Below are 20145 nucleotides of genomic sequence, written 5' to 3'. Positions count from 1 at the left end.
ACCAATTGTGTTACGAAGTTATCTTCCACACRTTCCAGGAACTTCCTAGACTGCTTCCTCTTTGCTGTCTTGTATTTCCAGCAGTCACTCCTGAGTACAAGTGTAGGCAACAATGACATTTCTGCCAGCTGCTTGTGGAATGCCTCCTCTGTCTGTTCACCCAGGTTGGGTGSAATATGACAGGCTCCCACCATCACGATGTGCACCCTTGCTGACCCCCCAATCTTTGCCCACAGGCACAGGCAGTGCCACCCCACCRTCTCTCCTGCTTTGTCCCTTCTAAAGAGCTTACAGGTATCCAGCAGCACTCCAGCCATGRGTCATCCCACTATGTTTCCATGATAGCAAATACATAACTCGCCTGTTGTACAATGGTTTCCAGCTCCTTGTGCTTGCTGCCCGTCCTGTATGCATTGGTGCAGATGCACTGCAGCTGCAYTAATGGTTTTGCCCCCATCACAAGCCTACCACTCTTAGGCTGATCTCTAGTGAGCCTGGTCTTATCCCTTTCCTCCTGTGAGCCTAGTTTAAGACCWCTCAATCAGTCCTGCTAATTCCTGGGCCATAATTTCTGTGAACCTGTCTTGACTGAGTTAAGAAAAATATCTACGGGGCAGGTGTGTTGTAAAGATTTGTCRTGTATTGCAAGTGAAGTGGCTTTGTTAAGGATAATTATCCCATCACAGTGTAATGCTAAATGAAATCTCTCAGATCTGTTTAGCACTTACCCATGCTGACATTTCAGAATTCACCAGTGTATGTAATGTTTCTGGTATTGACAGGGTGGAGTGACAAGATGCTATCAGACTTACTTTGTGCTAGCTCTAGTCTACAGAAAAAAAAAAAAAAAAAAAGTCTTACACTGAGGAAACAGTAATTACCTCTATTCTCCCATTTTTCAAAGACTGAGATGGGATGGTAGTTTTCTCAATCATGGCAAAAATATTTTTGAAAGAAACCATCTCAAAACTCAGGAGAGGGAGATAGAAAAGAACTGATGTTTCTGAAATAAGGAATTCATAACAGAGAAAAAAAGCCTGGAGATATTTCAACATGCGTTTTGGCATAGATCACAGTGTAGCATGTGAAAAGCTGACATGGTATCATTTACAGATTTCCTTTGTTTCTTTGTCTACAGTTAGAAGAAAATACTTCATTAAATGGATCCTACAATCATTTTAATTGTTAGCAAGCAGAGTTGTCTGAAAACAGCTTCATACATACATATACAGAGCTGTCTGAAAACAGCTTCATATTTATATACAATGTGCACAGAAGCACAGTAACAGAGAATTCCAAAGTGTGCATATTGGGTTAGCAACATGCCTAGTAAAGCTCCAGATAGATTAACTAATTCCCCCACATCATGCTGCAAGAATTTGAGAGGAGATGTATAAAATTTAGTTTACTTACTGGAAACAGACTTTGAATATTAGGCCTGGTAAATATGAACCAAAACTGTGCTATTTCCTAAGGGGTTATAGCGTACCTCGTAACACCTTCTCCTCACAACAAAGAGATTTTAGCTTGCAGTTCTGCCAGAAAGCTGGCTCATGACCACCATACCATACACAGCAATTTAAGATACTGACTGGAGAATATGAATCAAACAGAAGCATCAAACCTGCTACAAATTAGATTATTATTTTCCCGGTAGGACACCTATATCATTCARTAATGTCCACATCAGAAAAATTCTTTTAGGAAATAAAAACCACRATGGATTTAGAAGTTCTGTGAAAGGCTATGCAGTGTAGAAAGATYGCCAAGCAAAATGAGGAGCAAGGAACCAGAAAACCCTAGCAGAAATAAATGAAAAGYTTGATCACCCTCAATGATAAGCATCAAGAATTGACAAAGGAAGACTTTAAACTTCTATGTTTTGCAGCTGTAAAATATTTGCAAAATATGAGAGAAAATGACCTGAGACTGATTAGAAGAGCAGATTCCAAAATTTTGTCTGGCATCCAGGAAGAATTAGTTGTATAAAATTTAAAAGGAGTTCTGAGAACATGTAGTTCACTTAGAACTAAGGCATAAAAAAAAAAGAGAAGCAGCAAAATGGAGAAAAAGGAGGATGAGGGAGAGTCAGTTAGTTATGGTTGTGTCCTKGTTCCAGCCAGAAGAGGGTTCATTTCTGCAGTAGCKGGACAGACCTGGCCAGGACYCTGAGGTTATTCTGTACCACCTCATGTCAAAGCAGGGGGCAGAAGAGGGATGGGTTCCTTCCAGTCAGGCCGATGGTAAAGCAGGCAGTCCAGGTAGTGCTGAGTTCCTCATGGTGAGTGCTTGCATGTGAATCCTTCACCTCGTACGCACTGTTATCAATATTCTTGTTGCTACTGTTTGTTTCTTATTTCACTGCTGTTTCTAGTAAATTGTTCTTATCCTAACCCTTGATATTTACCTTTTGTRCCTCCAATTCTCCTCTCCGTTYTGCTGCAGGGGCAGGGAAAGGGGAGCTGGTGAGTGAGACAGCAGTKCGTGGTTTGGAGCATTTCAGTGGGAACACTAAATTGGGGAATGCCATTCTGAAACCATGACAGGATGACAATTTTCTGAACAATTCCACATAGATTAATTATCAAGTTCATGTTAATGGTCTCCTTTATGTAAAGACTTCCAAGGAGCCACTGAAGGCACAAGGCAACTGTAACCAGCTAGGGTAGGCTGTTTGGAGCCAGTCTACACTGAACTTACTAAGTTTTCTCATTTGAATGCTGCCCACAACTCTTACTACATCACATCCTCCTACAGGTCTCACCAGCTGGACCATGCTGGTTGGAACTTCAATGTGTTACTTTCTCTGTTTAGTGGTTAAAACTGGGCAATTTTTTTTCAGATAATTAGCTAGAAGATTTACAGATTACATCAATATAACTTCTCACTGATTTAAAAATTGGGGAAGGGATATAACTAGTCTTGAAGACTGGGGAATTGAGAGAGAAATTTTGGACTTTACATGGTTCACATATTTACAAACAGAACTAAATAAGTGTAAGTGTAGTAGTACGGACACAGGGAGCAGTGAACGGCATTAGCACTTCRGCTTTTGAAATTATAAGACTAGCAACTAATTCTGAAATCCAATCTAAATTTCTAGTATACTTTCTAGTATTCATCTTAGAGAAGTCACTGCAGAAGTACGGGATACAGTGTTATGGCAGAGACAGATCTGTGGAACTGCTGGAGCAGTTCCACCCAATTGCAAAGAAAAATRTATTTTAAATTACATTTGGCTCATGAACTGGCCATAAAAAATACTTTCACAAGGTGCTTTTGTCTGTTATTACTAACCCTTCTATGAAGGACACTGTGAGCACCTTCTCTSTGGAGCACTGATGTGAAACACACCCTATCACTGCTCACACCTGGCTTGGGAATGATTATTCTGATACTATGCTGCTGTATAAAGGGAAAATCAGCTCTGGCACACCCCTCCACAACTTTTATATAAACAGCCTTTCATAACTAGCAGCAATAAGCTTCAGTCACTGTGTCTATTTGACTACCTGTGTTGACATGTACTGATTTAAAAAAAAAAAAAAAAAAAAAAAAAAAAAAAATTGAGTCCAAAATGCCCAACAGTCTTAACAATCAATGCTAGTATACACCACAGAACTAAAATCATGCAAAATCTATTAAATGAAAATATAAGCCTGGATCAATATTCAGTTAAAAACACATATTTTCAGATCAGAAAATCTATACTTTTTAAACCAGTATTATATCAGATACACTGCTTTCCTTTATGTTAAATATATATTAATGTCTCCTTTAAAGTACAATATCACACCAGTCAAGTTTTTTTTTTCCTCAATGAAACATGAGAATCAGACTAGGTATGAAATAATCTCAGACTGGCCAGAATTTAACAGATCCTCTCTTCAGAGGACTGTTTAAGCACAAGAGCCAAAACTGAGTTACAAGCTGCAATGAAAAAGTTCAGATTTGTTTCACAGTCAAAAATCACACCCATTAAATCATAATGACATTTCTTGTTTTAAGTTGTGCCCATTCAGTTGTGTCATGGTAGTCCCTGTGTTCCTGGTATTGCTTTTCAGGGAAGTCATTTGAATGGCAGAAGAGTTGYGCAAGTAGCTGGCAGATCTCTCTTTCTCAGCTTTCTTCCTGCAGCRAAGCTGGTTGTTGAAATGTCTTCTAAAACTCTCACTGAGAAAATAGAGTGCAAATGGGTTGACACAAGAGTTGCAAAAGCTTAGCACTCGGGCCACTAAGGTAACGACCATATGTCCCATGGATGGATCGATCTTATTGTAATGAAAAGATCTGTACATGTAGAGCACRTGGTTAGGAAACCAGCAGATGGCGAAGAAGCCAACAAAAACTAGAACGATTTTTGCCAGACGTTTCCGAGTTTCCATCTAAAAAGATGAAGAGAACCCRAATGAGCAGCAAGGAATAGCACTCGCCCACATAACAGACTTAATCAAAACATGTAGCATTTTGGTCTGTATTAGCTTCAACAATTATCCTAAGTAAGGCCAGTAAAAATGCTTCCTTCAGGGCCTGAATTACTTTTGCTGTCTCATTTACTTTCCTTTTCCTCTTTCAGTTTACTTTCAGTGAGAAACATCTTCGCTGTTTCTACTTACAGGAGGTTTCTCTTTCTCTGTGATACACACAGCAAGAGTGAATCACAACCCAAGGAAACATTGGCTTTTAGCCTGTAAGCACTCACCAAAGGATGCCATGAAATTTAAACTTTACTGACAAGATCTCAGTGCTTGGTTTTAAACTTAAGTTTTAGTTAGAAAGCTGTTTAAAAACTGTTGGCTTCAAAATCTAGAGATATCATGAGATACACATTACTAGAGTGTTAGCTATACAGTGATACTTCTATCCTTTGTTTTTTTCACTAAGTGTCTCAGCTTGTACATCTTTCCTAGAGAAGCCACCAAAATTGCATTACACCATCTGAAATATCTTAATTCCAGGATAAGGAGAAAGGTTCAATTAATTGTAATAATGACACAAAAAATGCCATGATTGCAGYGCTTTGGTATAACAGATTACAATGTAGATACTGAGAGTGGATGAAAAGTTGGCAGGATACAAACCCACACAGTGATTCCAAACTGAGAGAGGGCCAGGTAGAAGGCACCAAAAAGAGGCATAAAGTTTCTCCATATTCCTCCTAAAAGATTTTTTGTGTATATGTGACATTAAAGTTTTGCAAAGGAAGGAAACTTTTCAACTTTGCTCAATTTTCTGGGAAAAAAAAAAATCAAGTGGATTTATTCTAATAGTTTTTCAAAATCTGTGAAATTAAACTTTAAATAGTTCTTTTTGGGTCTGTCTAAACAAAAAACAGTGGGTAATAAAAAAAAAGATGCGAAAACTCTAACATTCAAATTTGATAGCATTTGCACTCAGACAGATTGCAAGAGCAGACTCAAAGGTGCAGAAGTATAGTGTGAATATTACACTCGGCTTAAAGAAACATGAGCTGATAGCAATAGTCTGAATTTATTTCCTCTTGCTGGGAGATATGTAAGTACACCAGAATATTCTATTCTTCTGAACCTCATAGACTAACAAAGAGAAAAAAACTAAGTACAATGAAAAAAGGTGTTCTTACTTTGAAAATACATGTGAGTTCAGAAATGTGGTATAAATTAAATATTGTTTCCATCTAGAGGGTTCAGCCAAAAGACTCTCTATATTTCACAGGAAAATAAAATAATASATGAAGTGCTAATATGTATGCACTTTTGAAAAGAAACAGACTAGAGTAGAAATCAAATGTTGCTCAAAAAAGGACATAAAGGAATGGGATCTTTCTAAAAGAATATGTTCATGCAAGGAGATTTCACTGAGTATAAAAGTAGTTTTCTAAATCACTGGTAGGGAAAACCATTCCAACTACGGCATAAATATTTTTCTCTATCAATATTAATGCTTTTACAAAGTAGCTGAGGCACTTTCACTGCAAAAGCTGTTGTTTGTATGTATGTGTGTTCCTGCTAATGTCACTATCTTATTGCTTCCTGTGCCTGACGGGAAAGATTTGCTTTGTCCAACACTTTAAAATGCTTTGTCTCAAAGGTATACAGAATCTCCACCAAGARTTTTATAGCATCTGTAACAGAAAGGATATTAGAAAAGTGTAAATTCAGGATTGTATCCAAGAAAGTAAAAAAAAAGAATCAGTTAATGCTCCACGTTCACCTATCCAGCACTCCTAAATCTGAGAAGAATCTTACATCCCCTAAGTAAAATTTTTCCTGTTTATGTCAGTTTTCTCATTTCCAAGCCCAAATAAAACATGGACAATTCTCAAAACATTAATGTAATATTTCTCTCCCAAAATGACTGCTTATCAGTGAAGCCTCCAGCCTTAACTACAAAAACATCATTCCTCAGTAAGAATACCTGGAATGGTTACAGTAACAGCACATCCAAACATATACACCAGTACACCATTCCTACACCTTGTTAGGAATGTACATTTATGGCAATGAATTTGTAATTTTCCTTGTTCATATTCATTTATACAGTGGGATTTATGCTGAGTAATTTTCTGATAATCCTTGGCTTAGTTCATGTGGAAATTGAACTAATCCTCTGCAAAATCCAGTGATTTGGATGTTATAATTCCTTTACTTTCATTTACAAGTGTGTACAGCACACAAAKCTTTCATTGGGATGAAAAAAGCAAATTGCTTACCTGTCTTTTGGAATGCTCACTATGTTCCCCAGGGATATTGTGAGCACTTTTTATTAAACTCTTAGCAATATGACAGTAGTAGATGCTAATAATCACAAGAGGGACAAGGAAATACACAAGGAAAAGCAGCACAGAATGAATCCTCGGGTGCATGTCGTCTGTCATGGGGTATGGTATGCACGCTGTGAAAGTGGCATTATCTGTGTCATTGATGTGAGCCAGCTCGGAGAACACTGCCTCAGGAACTGCTAGGAGCATGGAGATTACCCAGATGGCAGTGGCTTTRACACAAGTCCATAGCACCGCACTGGAGGTCTGGATGTCCATGGGATTTACAATTGCTTTGTACCTGAAATTGATCAAAATGCAGATGYAAATTAAAAGGCATTCTAATTCAAAATGTGATGCACAAGCTCACTTCATATCTTTGATAAAAATAATGCCATGTTTTGGGGTTTTTTTTAATTTGAAATGTCATGGGGCTTGTAACCTGTCTTGAACTTTCATTCTCTAAATCTCTGCCTGTATCTGTATATATATATTCATCGGAGGAGGCAAAAGAAGCCCTGGATACAACTTATGGCTGTAGGTACCTGTTCTGTGCCAGTGTGGTGACAGTGAAGAATCAGCCACAGTTCTACCCTTTCTTTCTTCAAATAACCCCAGCAAAATCTCCAAATGTCCCTCTTCCTCCGTACTTCCACCTCCCCTTTGTACCAGCACATGTACATTCAGTGTCCTCTTCCTTCTTTCCGCATCTCCTGAAGCCCAGGGGTTTCCTGCTACCACCACAACTTTCCCACTCTAGGAATCTCAGCCTGGGGGCCCCCAGCCCCACTCAGAGGAATATGTSAATCTTCATAAAGTCAGGCATAAATGACTCCCAATAACCTGTGCAGAAGATACTAAACTGTTGCATAAAATAAACATTTCCACATCAATAGTTGGAAGCTGCTGCTCTATGTTGCATTTTGCAAAACCATCTCATAATGTATGAKTACATATAAACCTTTGTGGAATTGATAATTTCCCTTACAATGGGAGCAGAAAGAATTGCAGACAATGGAAATACCATGCTAGAGCAAAGTAAAATAAATGAATAGAAGTAGACTTTGGTCAGGAATTCATGTATTAAAACAGTAATTTCTGGAGGTGATATGAAGCCAAACTTTCCACAAGAAAATGTACGTCCTATAAGGACAAATACAATTTGAGAAAAATATTTCAAAGATATCCTTAAGTTGTACTTAGATTTTTTTTTTTTAATGAAACGTTTAATTAATGTTAAAATTTAATGTTTTTATTAGAAACAAAACCCTAGACAAAATATTTCATTTTGTCTAAGCTGTGGCTATATGGAAGCTCATGGGATTTTTTTAACATTATTTTGTTTCTACTTTTAATTTGATTGGAGATGGCTGGGTTCTTTCCTGAAACAGCAGAAGTTTTGAGAAATGAAAAGAAGTACTCTTCTTTAATATTCAAAGAAAAGTTTAACAGGAAGAGGGGAGTCAGGAGAGATTCATAGCCCAGGTACGTAACTTTGTTCATCCTCAGGTGTTTCTAGTCAGTGGAGAAGTACTTTCAAAGAGAGATTCATATTTTAGATATTTAAATCACCCTCTAGGGTGATTTATTTCTTCTCTGTTAGCTACACAGTGAGTTTAGGTTGAGGAGAACAGTAACTTAGATGCCTCTACTTTGATATAACATTCCCTATCCATGCATGTAGTACATAAACATGCCTATAGGTTTATAAATATATATGTGTATGAACAAGTGTCTAAATGCTTACCAAGGGTTAGTTTATACCAAATATAACATGGGTGCTGAAGCGAATGCTGATAAATGGAGCTGTGATCCCAMACACCCCTTATGGCTAATCTGCAGGTCCTGACAAGTAATTCATAGCTCCTCAACACTTTAAGCAGATGTTTGCAACTGGCTATGCCATGAAAATGTCTGGAGCAGAGCACTGTCTCCATACCCCAGCAAACATTTCCTTCTGAGAGTATGTGAGTTCAGAATGTGCTTTGGGGTCCTCTTTCTCAGGATGGCAATAAATTGTTTAATCATTAAACAATTAAAAATAATGACTACTGATATTCATATCCTCTCTAAATTCAGAGAGAGCATTTTTACTGTATTTTCACTCCTATCATGGAGTAGAAAACAAAACTCAGCAAACTGTCTCTGTTAATTTATATTTACCAYTTCTGCTGACATGCAGTGAGAAACTCCCTGGACACCAAGGTGTAAAGAAACCCTGTATACTACCATAGGATGGACAGAAGTGTCTGCACAAAGCATGAATACTCCTCAGCACAAACTGTGACTTTATTATTCAATAATTCAATAATTGCTTCCTATTGCTGTCTGCCTTTATTTCATTACATAAAGACAGACCCTCTATTTTTGAGGTGACGTCAAGTCCTTACATCTGCTCATTTCTGAAAAGTTTGCATTCTTAGGGAAGAGCTGGTTTGGGGATTTTGGAGTAGGGGAAGGGCATTGGATAAAAAAAAATGTTTTGTACTGCAGAAATTTTCCTCTCCTTTTCCATTGCATTGCTTCAAAATATTTTGACCACCGTCCTATGTGCCAAGAAAATGTCCATGTCACAAATAATTGTTTTAGCAGCAAATTGGCCTAGTTAATCTCTAAATGGAAGACTTTTTCAGAAGTCTTTACATTAGCAGAAGATTTGACATATATTAGTTCTTTGGCATATATTGCTGTTTCAACAAATAGTATCCTTCTCCCKGAGCTATGACTTACTCCAAGTGGGAAGGCATTGGAGCAGAGTGGCCTTTTTCACAAAACAGCTGAGTTTAGGCAAAAAAACACGCTTCTTTTATTCTACCTGCTATTTTGCTGACTACATGGTGGCACTTTTGTCCATGGGGCTCAGCCCTTTGCAGTTCTCAGCACCAATGGGAAGAAAAATGTGCCAAGTGCTTTACGAAACCTGTCATGCTGTCTATATCTTTGAAAAGCTATARAGTGGAAAGAAACAGCTTACAGATAAAACAAAATGGAAACCGATTTTAATGAGAAGTGTTCCAAAGGTGAACACCAACCTCTTCCTTTGTATAAAACCAGTGTAAGGCTAAAACATACCACCAACCATTCAAAGTACAAAGATCGTATTTTCTATCAATAAAACCAATGTCAGTAAATTAGACTAAGGGTGCAAATTAGTCAAATTAGTAAGTAAATCCATCTTTTCTTTATTTCACTGATGAAAAAAGAGCAAATTATAGCTTGCCATGCAGTTCAGGAAATAATTATAAATATGCTTTTTTTTTTTTTTTTTTAATTAAAAGCCTTCATGTAAATTCTGTCTTCCTCTATCCTGTATTATTATCACTGCTGACAAAGGGACCCCAACTCAGGAAACCCTTCCTGTCTTTGGAGCTGTGGCTTTTGCCACAGACACAAGTACAAACTTGCCCATTCTTATTCTGCAGATTGATTTTTTTTATATTGGTTTCTTCCATTAAAAAGCAATCTCCTCCCTTCTACACAATCCCCCCAAAAATTGATGAAAAGAATATCCTCTTTCTCCAGAGGTATAACATTTTGCTACCTTCTAAACTTCAATCTGTCTTCTCTATTTCTCCTAATCTTTGTTTTCAAAGACTTCCTAAATGTATTCCTCAGCTCCAAATTAGAATGGAAATCTTTACTCGTGTCTCGTCTGCATTCACAATGCTGTTCACCTCCCACACACTTGATTTCAAAAGAAGCTGCTCCTTGATTAGACCTATGCTGTCCTTCCATACTTATGCAGCCACTGGAAAACAGCCTACCATTCTAACCAGATTTATCCCAATACCTCCCTGCCCTTTTGATAATGCATTGTCTATTGTCCTTTCTTAGAATCCCTTCAGGTCAAGGACTTTCTTCTTGTTTATATAGTACCTACCTACATATAGTCTTGCTGTTTATATAGTACCTACCTACAAATAGGTCCTACAAATAGGACCCTAATTTATCACCTAGTTTCCTAAAAGACATCACAATGAAAATAAATATAATAATGAAGTGTCATAAGTCAAGCAAAGACACAATTCAGGCAGGGCAGATTCATATTACTTTGCTTTAATTTTCATTTTAATCCTGGAGCTGGAGGGGTTGTTATTATTTGCCTTGTTATAAATAAGCTTTGTAAAGTGATTTTGCTGTGCCACAGTACTACATTTCCTGCGAACTAGGGTAATTTATCAAAATCATTCATTTGTTAGTCTTTTATTGTGTCCCTGCATGGTGCTTTCAGATGCAAAAAATTCTAGAAACATAAAAGCCAATAAATATATTTGAAAAGAAAACACAGTTGAATGGTCAGTAGCTGCTAAAAATACTAATATCGTGTCCTGTTGTAGTCCACTCAACTACAGTAGAAAGTAATTTTGGATGGGACCAAAGCCCTCTTTCTTGTATGGGCAGTTCAATTGACTCAATTCCAGTGGAACTATTAAGAGGAGAACAATTTACCTAGTGGAAAACAGTGTGGGAACATTTGATGTTCACTGTTGTGAGAGCTTCTTTCACRACACACAAACTGTCTGAGATTTACATTGTTCTATTTTATTATTATAAATTCTTGCAATGTAAAGCACATTTTTTTACAGGTAATATAAATATTTTTGTTCTGTGCTTATCTCTTAAAAGCAGAGAATTGCATTCAGCAAGAATGAGCATCTCTGAGGTTTGATAGTGAATATAATGAATGGTATTTGAAATGAAGACTGGAAGACCATGTGTAAAGACACTTAAAATTAATGTCAATGACATATGTTCTGTGTTTCTCAGTGGGAAAATCTTCAGATTTTCCTAAGGAGAAACAGTTTCCCACTCTATAGAAATACACTCTGTGGAGCCAAAAACTATGAATAACACTTCAATGCTTGTTGATGATTTCTCCATCCTGAAAAGAATCAAGTCAGAAGTTTCCCAGGATGGTGGACGTCATTTTTCTGCATGAAATGTATTACCTGCCCTGTCCACTCAGTGTTTCAGAGGAGAAAGTTCCTTTTTCATTTTTTCTKATCTTTCTACTTCTGCTACTCTTTACCTTACCTTTAGCTAACTATGCTACTATAAGCTCATGCAAATCTTGCAATGCCAGCTCATTGCCTGCAATCTGGATTTTTAGTTCTCTAAAGCCATTTATTTATAACTGCACTGGTTAAAAGTACCATCAGTAATTTGTTCAATTCTACTCCTGAAAGCAATAWCAGTAAATTGTTTCCTAGCTATCATTCATAAAACTTCGGTAAATCCTGGAAATACACAAATTTACATGCAGCAGATGCAATTATTAAAAGCTTACTTGGACTGTTTGTCTCATAGTTRTTTTCTCCAACATCTGAAAAATGGGTCAACTTAATTCCAAAATACACTTCTCTTCAATGGACAATAAAGTAGGTTTCTTCATATTTCCACAAATTTAATGAGCTTGTAAGAACTTACTTGTTATTTGTATTACACTGTCAAACTAGGCTGAATCTCAGCGTGGATTTAGAAGTTCCTCATGGAGCTTGTTTAGACCTAAGGATTGTGACTGCATACACCTTGCTTCATTAATACRTGTAAAAACCCATGAAATTGTTTAGCACCAGAAACATTTGTCTGGAAAAATGCAGCAAAACTCATATGATAAATACACAAGTTATTCTATAACTAAACAATTTAAAATGAAGATTCAATTAAATGATCTCTTTTCAGGAGGATATTGAAGAGCTCAATTACACTGCACACATATCTAGCGATGTATTGTTTATTCTCTAACAAATTTATCATGTGAACTCTTTTCCCCAGAGAAAGCATTGGTAGAGCATACTTGATCTTTGACACCATTTCTGAAGATCTGCTAAATGCAGACTTGAGAATTCCACCASTCCAATTTGTATTAACCCATGGCAGTGTAACAGATAAGGGAATTGTGTACCATGTTATGGTGGTGGGCAAACAAATAAAATAAATGGTGTTTTGGGCGCTTGTTAAGAATTGGGCCTGATCAGCTGCTTAGCAGCTATTTTGTCTGTCACAAGCTTTTGCTAAGTTGCTTGAAGAAGCAGGAAACAGGAGGGATGGCTTTGAAGCTGTTTCTCAGGTTTAGGTTGCAGCCTACAAAAGGCAATCGGACACTGACATTTGCATTCGTTAAAGCAAAGCAGGTGCTGCCCGCACAACACAGGCACTGCATTGATCACTGCCTGGGACAAACACCACAGCCATTTCTCACTTTGCCATCCTCAATCTAAGCTGTCTCTGCATGACATGGAGAGTACACACAGGACACGAGCAAAGGCAGCAGTTTAACAGATGCATGTTTTTGAGGAACAGTTGCCTAACTTGGGAGGAAAATGTTGCTGAGAAAACATTTTCAGCTGTGCAAAGACTGTSACAAGAGGACCTTCTCAGACAGCTGATTTAAATTGCCTGGCTTRGACCATATTACCCTAGAACAGTTTACTCCTTAATCTATTCCACACATAAAATTCTTCCCACATTGTTGTGGGCAGGGTGGTTCATTCATTCAATACAATTTACCTCTAGTGTTAGGGTTTCTAAGATAGATACTTACAGATCTCATAGTTCTACTTGATCCATATAATTTTGTTTATCCATCTATGATATACAGCTAAGGCATTGTTTTTCTCTTATACAAATAATCTTTCATTCTACCTTTGATTATTTTTTCTTTATCCTTTGGTTAATTAGAAGTAATTTTCAAGATGTCATTTAATACTACTTTCCTCATAAGGACTCCTTAGTCCCCAAATATCAGCTATTAGAACTCAAAAGGAAATCATGTCCACTTTTCTGCTTCATCTGCTCCACTACATGTAATAAGAAATTAGGTTTATATTTTTTTCAATCACTGTATTTCAGTCTGAATCAGCATCTGTCATRATAAAAGAATAAACTATAAATAAATTCTGATAAAAGAAAAAGAAGTTTTTATCAAGTTGATATTACTAATGAAAAACCCAAAGAAGATACTAGGGCTGTTTTTCACACTTAAGAACTTTTTGAGTCCCCAAAAGAGGAGATACTAGACAACCAAGCTGAGCCAAACCAGATTTCATCAGAAGTCAGCACAGATTGCAAACTTGCAAAAAACATTTTGGAGTATTTTTTTAGCATAGATTGCAGGCTTCTAAATTTAAAACAAACAAATAAAAAAAATAGAAGGATCAAATAGTTTAGCTATGCAAATCTATAAAATACATTTTAAGAATCTCAGTCAGGCGCTGTATTTAGCTATTTAAGCATGAATTTAGAATTTCAAACTGTTACCTGCTAATCAAGTATTTGTCTCATCAAAGGTGYCCTTATGTCACTTTACTTAGGAAGAAAGCAAATACAATGCTATTCCACTTGTAGTAGGGTCAGTTCAGCTTTGCTGTCTCCATTAGAGAGCAGCAGAACTGCATTCGAGCTAACACATTTAGCTCCTTCATTAGAAACAAAATTCAATGTAGGAAAAGAAACAGAATTACATTTAATCCTGTTTTTACAGATCACATTAAAAAAAAAAAAGAGGTATAAATGTCAGTTAAAGAGAAAAGGAAAGACTGTGTGGGATAAATCTAAAGCTGTTTGAAGGRGCTGCTATTGATTCCTCCAAAGGCTGTTCACTCCAGATGACTTGGCATTTGGTGGGTACCACACAATAAAGTGATAATGGCCAGAGGTGCACATTGCAGCACCCAGTCCTYAGTCACTGCCCCTGAGCTGTCCACGCCAAGGTTTAAATGCCATCCARACCTCTAACTCTGAAAAGCATCCTGGAAACACTTTTCCATACCTCCCCACTTATGTTCTTACCCTACCTAGATTCCTTCCCAGGCACAAAACAGTGAGATCTCTCACGCTGAGAAAAGGATGAGAAGTCCTATGGGCCCAGTTTGGCTTCTGAGCTAAATGTGTGGTCCACCATGGGCACAAATTGGAAAAACACTTCATGCAGCAGTGAGGAAGTTCATTGGATAGTTCAAGTCAGATCCACCCCTGGCTTCTGCCCTTTTTGCATTGAGGAGATGCTAGCACATTCTCTTCCGTGCTACAGTCCCTCTGACAAAGCTTCTCACTTATATATTTTTATCCTCCTTGTCAAGACCACACCAAGTCTTGAGACTTTCCCATCAACATCCATTAGCCTTGGCCAAAACSGCAATCCACGGACCCTGGAGAAACAAGCTCATCAAGGCCCCATTTTTCATTCCTTRTCCCACCACATCTTTAGGAAGTGCRTCCCTGGCCATCACACACCAGCTCTGTGGGCACTTTCAGGGTGTGCTGAGTACTATTGGGAGTATTGTTCTACCGCCCACTTAGATCCCCTCTATTTTTTTTTTCTTTTCTTTTTTTTTTTCATTTCTATCTTTCATTTCCCTTTCTTTTTCTCATTTGTCATTTACTCTGACTATTGGGTTTTCCCTTTCTCTAATCCACCCTCTCTTTTTCCCTTGGTTTTATAAACAAGAGCAATGTCAAGGTTTGCAGAGGTGGTCTGGTTTCTCCAYAATAGAGAAAATATCAGTGGCCACGGGGGGGCAGGGTTGCTGTCCCCACACATCTCTTGTGTGGCAGTGAGAAGGGACAGCTGGCTCAGCAGCAAAGCCCCATTGCTGCCTTCTCCATCGCACAGGAGAGGGCGATTGCATCCTGCTCTGACACCAAAACACTTCATCGCCAGTGCCACCGCTGCATCACCTCTGCTGCCACCATCCCCACCTCCAGCACTGACCTGTCACCCCTCTCTGCCCCAACACATGGGGGGCTGCAGGAGGACACCACTCCCCACACCTGCAGCCAGACCTCCAGGAGCTCGGGGGTGGGAAGAGCCAGCAGCTGTTTCTGTGATGGGGATGGGCAACCTCGAGCAAAGATAATGCTAATTTCAGTCTCCAAGTCTGCTCTAGAGGAAGTCTGGGAAGCATTGTTAAAATTCACGTTATATTTTTACACGCACACACAAAAACCCGTCCAAATTAAAACTCAAATAGTCTCAGTACAAGATAATGCAGCTTCCAAATAAAAGTTGCTTTTTTGTCACACTGAAAGCATTACTGATGCTGAGAGGGACATCTGTGACTAAAAAAATCCACATCAAATAAGGCAATTTTAGAAAAAAAATGCAATTAGTACTACTTTTTCTTTCTCATAGCTTCAGTTTGTTGGAAACAATGATTCAGAGTTACTGCATCTGTAGCTACTTTTCTTAAATGTATCTTCCTCTGTAGCTACTTCTGTTAAATGTATCACATGCATGGAAATTGTCATGCAGATTTTCCACATAAACAATAAGTGTTTCAAGTATGGAAATCAAGACTACCTCCCTTATCCTAATTCACACAGGCATGCTGCAAAGAATCCTAGACATCCCTAAATCTGTTCTTTAGTGTAACCAGTTCTTTGCATTCTACACAGTCCTGTGGTAACAGGGAGTGAAAAACAGGAAAGGCTTTAATTGCCCTGTATTAAAATGTACTTTGAGCATTATCTGTGAAAGAAAGGGCCTCTAAGAAGACATTGCATACCAGACCAAATGTGCACTGGGTCATAATGGAGCCCTCTTGGTGACATCACTGCTTACAAACTGCTAACATCCTACACCAAATTCACTTATCTGGAGAAAACACTGGCCCCAGCCAGGCCTCACCTCCACAGCACCTCTTGGGTGCAGGATGCTGCCACCGCTTCTGATCTGCCAGCATWAGCCACAACTGATCTACTTACAACACACATCACAATCTGTCTACAAATCAGTGTGACAGAAACCCCTCCCAGTGCCTCCCCTCTAGTTCAACACAAATGTTGTACAAAATAATGTCATTTGACTCCAACCCAAACTCCACTGAGAGTTTAACCAGCTTCATTCAGCAAGCTCCTAGGCCTTAAGAGACCAGTCTCTAAAGTAAGTAGCTGATCTTTTGACCAGAAAATATTAGGCTCTTGTTCTCAGTAACTGAAAATAAAACTGCAGAGGTTAAAGAAACAGAGTTTTTAAATTCCTAGTATAACAATTTCTGACATTGSCATATACTGTGGACTCCAAAACGCTGGAGAAGTGTATTTATGATGAGCTTATTTGGTCTCRGGACACAAACTGTAGCTGTTTCTAGTGTGTATTCTAGATGCATTAAACATGAAGAGATTCAGCATTAAAAATTCTTTCAGCTTTACTGATATAAAAAGAAGAATATACAATTATCTGGAAAATCAAACAATGAAGGCTCCAAAGCTATACAAAAAGCAAAAGAATGAATCCTTAAACATCAAATCACCAGCATTCCCTCACATTACATTTCTCTAGAGAGATGATCTCCACTAACTTCTTCCTGTTTCAAATAAGAAATACCACAAGATTTTAAATGGAAATAGAGCAGAAAGGGAACTGCAGGATTTCCTTGGATCTGTAAGGAAACTCCACTGAGTTTCCACTGAGTTAAGCATTTTGAAATGCTTTTAAACTGAGGTAATCAGAGAGTTACAGGTGTTCACTTTAAAGTATGTTTTGCAAGGTCTTCTTCAGCACCATAATCCATTTTCACAAGTTACAAAGTCTTTATAGATAAATATGTTAGGTCCTGATTCAAATAGAACTGAAATTAATGTTCACTGAAGACAACCATCAGGAAGAATTGAACAATTTACTGAATTAGCTAAAAAAATATAGTTATAGTCTATTAAAGAAAATAAAATATTAGAAGTTTTCAAGAAACACTACTTTAAGTGTGAAGATATATTTTTAAACTCAACCCTTCACATCATGCATCAATAAAATGCAGTGGCTTATTTCAAAACCCAACAAAAGAAAATGGGAAAATTTCTATAGAGAAGGAATTAAACATTTTCATTTCTGGCAAAAAAAATGCTTAGATAAAAGAATAAAGATCATTTCATATAATTTAAGTTTGMAATTACAGTGCAAGATTTTGTCTTTCAGAGTCTGAAGCATAGTCCAACAGCCACTCAATAGCTAAAAATTCCTTAAGTACCCATTCACAGTAATCAGGAGGAAAAATTGGGGATCCAGCTCTTTGCTTCTTCCGACTTTGACAAGTACTGGAGATGAAAGTGTTACTTTCTAGTTTGTTTTAGGGTGTTCTCTTTTTTTTTATTTTTTTCCTTTTTTGAAACTTCAGAAGATAACAGGAATAGCTTGAACAAAAGTTTAAGACTGACAATTACAGCAGARAAATTTGGTGTCTCTGAATTCCCAGAAGCTAAACTAATTCTGGCAGTCACCTCTGGTAACCTGCTCTTCTCCAAGGCACAGACACACATACCCACACACATGCACACACTTTCTCAGCAAAAATAAATAAATGGATTAAAAATACATCTGTGCCTAACATGGTTTAATTCACCCAGTGCCTGTTGACATAATACCGTGATTTGTCAAGGGTCATATCTACCATCTAAAGCCTTACTCTAATGAATAAGATTTCAATACATGGACTGTTACAAGACCATCCCAGAGGTGCAGAAGACAGGACTAAACCCAGTTGTTGCAGCTGACACACTGGAAGCTGGGGACCCAGGCACACTCATTTCCAGATACCCTATAACCCAATTAATACCACTTGCTATCAGTCACTGAGGAAAGAAGCATGGGCACCTCACAGGCTGSAATGAGGGGATTGCAAACCAGGGATATCTTATCTACAGAGGTGCTTTATCTCTCATCTAGCTCTGGCTAGCCTTGCCCCAAGTTACAGAGAGCTGCCGTGGCAGCCCAGCTRTCCTACCTGTCAGCACTGAGGGCGGTGAGGGTGAAGACAGAGACACCAACAGAGGTGAGCTGGATGACAGGGATGAGCTTGCAGCCCACTTCCCCAAAGAGCCACTCCTCAGAGAAATACCGGGAGGCATCCACAGGCACACAGGTCACTAGCAGGAGCAGATCACCAGCAGCGAGACTGGAGATGAAGATGTTGGGCACACTTCTCATGGCGCTGTTGGAAATAAAGATCTTCATGAGGGTGATGTTGCCCAGCAAGCCGACAGTGATGATGAGCAGGTAAAGTGAGGGGATCACACAGCGGATGATGAACATGGCCGTGCCTCTCTCCGGGGACAGTAGAGCTGGGTCGGGCACCAGCTGGACACTTCCATTCTCCCCGAGGGGTATTGCTGTGAACTCGAGCGGGGGCATTGCTGTGAGTTCGGGAGGGGGCTCTAGCTCCATCCTCCAGCTTCGTAGGGACTGAAGGTCTCCAGGTCTTCCAGTGCAGTGGAAGCCACAGGAAAGCTTCACCTCTCTGCAAGTCAACCAACTTTCCCCCCCTTCCCTACTGCCTTTCTTCCTCTCCCTTCTTTGCCGAGCTTTTTTCCTTAAGAAACGCAGAGGAATGTCCGCCGGCGCAATGGCGGGGGAGGGAAATAAACATTTCCGTGCGCTGTCCCTCGGCTCTTCGGACAAGCATTTCCCGGTGAGCAGGTGATCCTGAGCCTCGGGGGCAGAGAAAGCCGTCGGGACAGCATCCACCTGCCCGCGTCCCCGGGTGCGCCCTCGGTGCGCCGCTGCCGCCGCGGCGAARGAGCGCTCCGGCCGCCCCCCCGCTCCCGCCGGGGCCGCGGAGCCGCCAGCGCTGTCCAGCGGCGCCGGTGCTGCCCGGACTGCGGCGCCGGGGGCGGGGGCGAGGCGCAGAACGAGCCCGCTCTTCTCAGCACCGGTTTATACCTGGCACCGGGAGGGGCCGCCCCGCCCCGCCCCTCCTTCTGCGAGCGCCTGTGCTCTCACCCCAGCCCCGYTCCGCCAAGGCGCATCCTGCGGTGAAGGGAGAGGCGGATCCCGGAGCCGCCGCCGTCCCTCGGGGCCCTAGACCTTGAGCGCGATGGGGGTGACGGGGGAAGCGGAAAAGGCGAGGGAAGCCTCTCTCCCCGCCGCTGCCCCCCGCAAAGCAGCCCCCGCCTGGCTCTGCCCGGCAAACCGGAGAGCTGTCCGCCACGTCGGGCAGAACGCAGGATCGTCTCCGGGAACCTCTCTTCAGCATCTTCCCCAGGTGAAATCACAGTGCTTTGAAATGCAGCGTGGCGGGGAGCTAGTGGCTTGAGACTGARGAGATTTTATTCCTGACATCCAGCTGTGGGTTCTGCATAGACCCTACTCAAAGACATCAGTTGTGTTTAAAGTTTTAAGGTTTGATTAATGAAGCTACATTTCATAGTGATCTCAACTATGGAAAGGGGGACAGGTGATGTGTTTTGTCCACGACTTACTCTGCAAATGGTATAACACAGTGAAGAATTAATGTTGTCTGCCTCTTTGAAGAGTAGCATTTGTCCCTAATGTTTCCTGCTTTTCAGTGAGATAATGTCTTTTACTTCGGAGCGACTGCACATGTTTTCCAAACAGCTCCATCTGTTTCCAGCAGAAGCCATAAATGTAGGTGGCCTTGTAAATATGCTGAAAGACAGGCAGACACACTGAA

The 20145-nt window shown here is 39.7% G+C and overlaps 1 protein-coding gene across 1 annotated transcript; it reads right to left on the bottom strand.

The window, feature by feature from the left end:
- Nucleotides 1–3983: 3983 nt before the first annotated feature.
- NMBR (neuromedin B receptor) lies at nucleotides 3984–18899 on the bottom strand. Its single transcript, XM_057370930.1, has 3 exons — nucleotides 18460–18899; nucleotides 6692–7040; nucleotides 3984–4385 (listed from the first exon to the last, which is right to left on the bottom strand). Exons 1-3 carry the CDS (start codon nucleotides 18897–18899, stop codon nucleotides 3984–3986), a joined length of 1191 nt encoding a protein of 396 aa, XP_057226913.1.
- Between the last annotated feature and the right edge of the window lie 1246 nt (nucleotides 18900–20145).

Source organism: Malurus melanocephalus, unplaced genomic scaffold (assembly GCF_030028575.1).
Source record: "Malurus melanocephalus ecotype Western Australia unplaced genomic scaffold, MMel_1.1 scaffold_136, whole genome shotgun sequence".
Classification (NCBI taxonomy): domain Eukaryota; kingdom Metazoa; phylum Chordata; class Aves; order Passeriformes; family Maluridae; genus Malurus; species Malurus melanocephalus.
The sequence above is the reverse complement of the archived record's forward strand: the minus strand, read 5'-3'. Positions and strand labels throughout refer to the sequence as shown.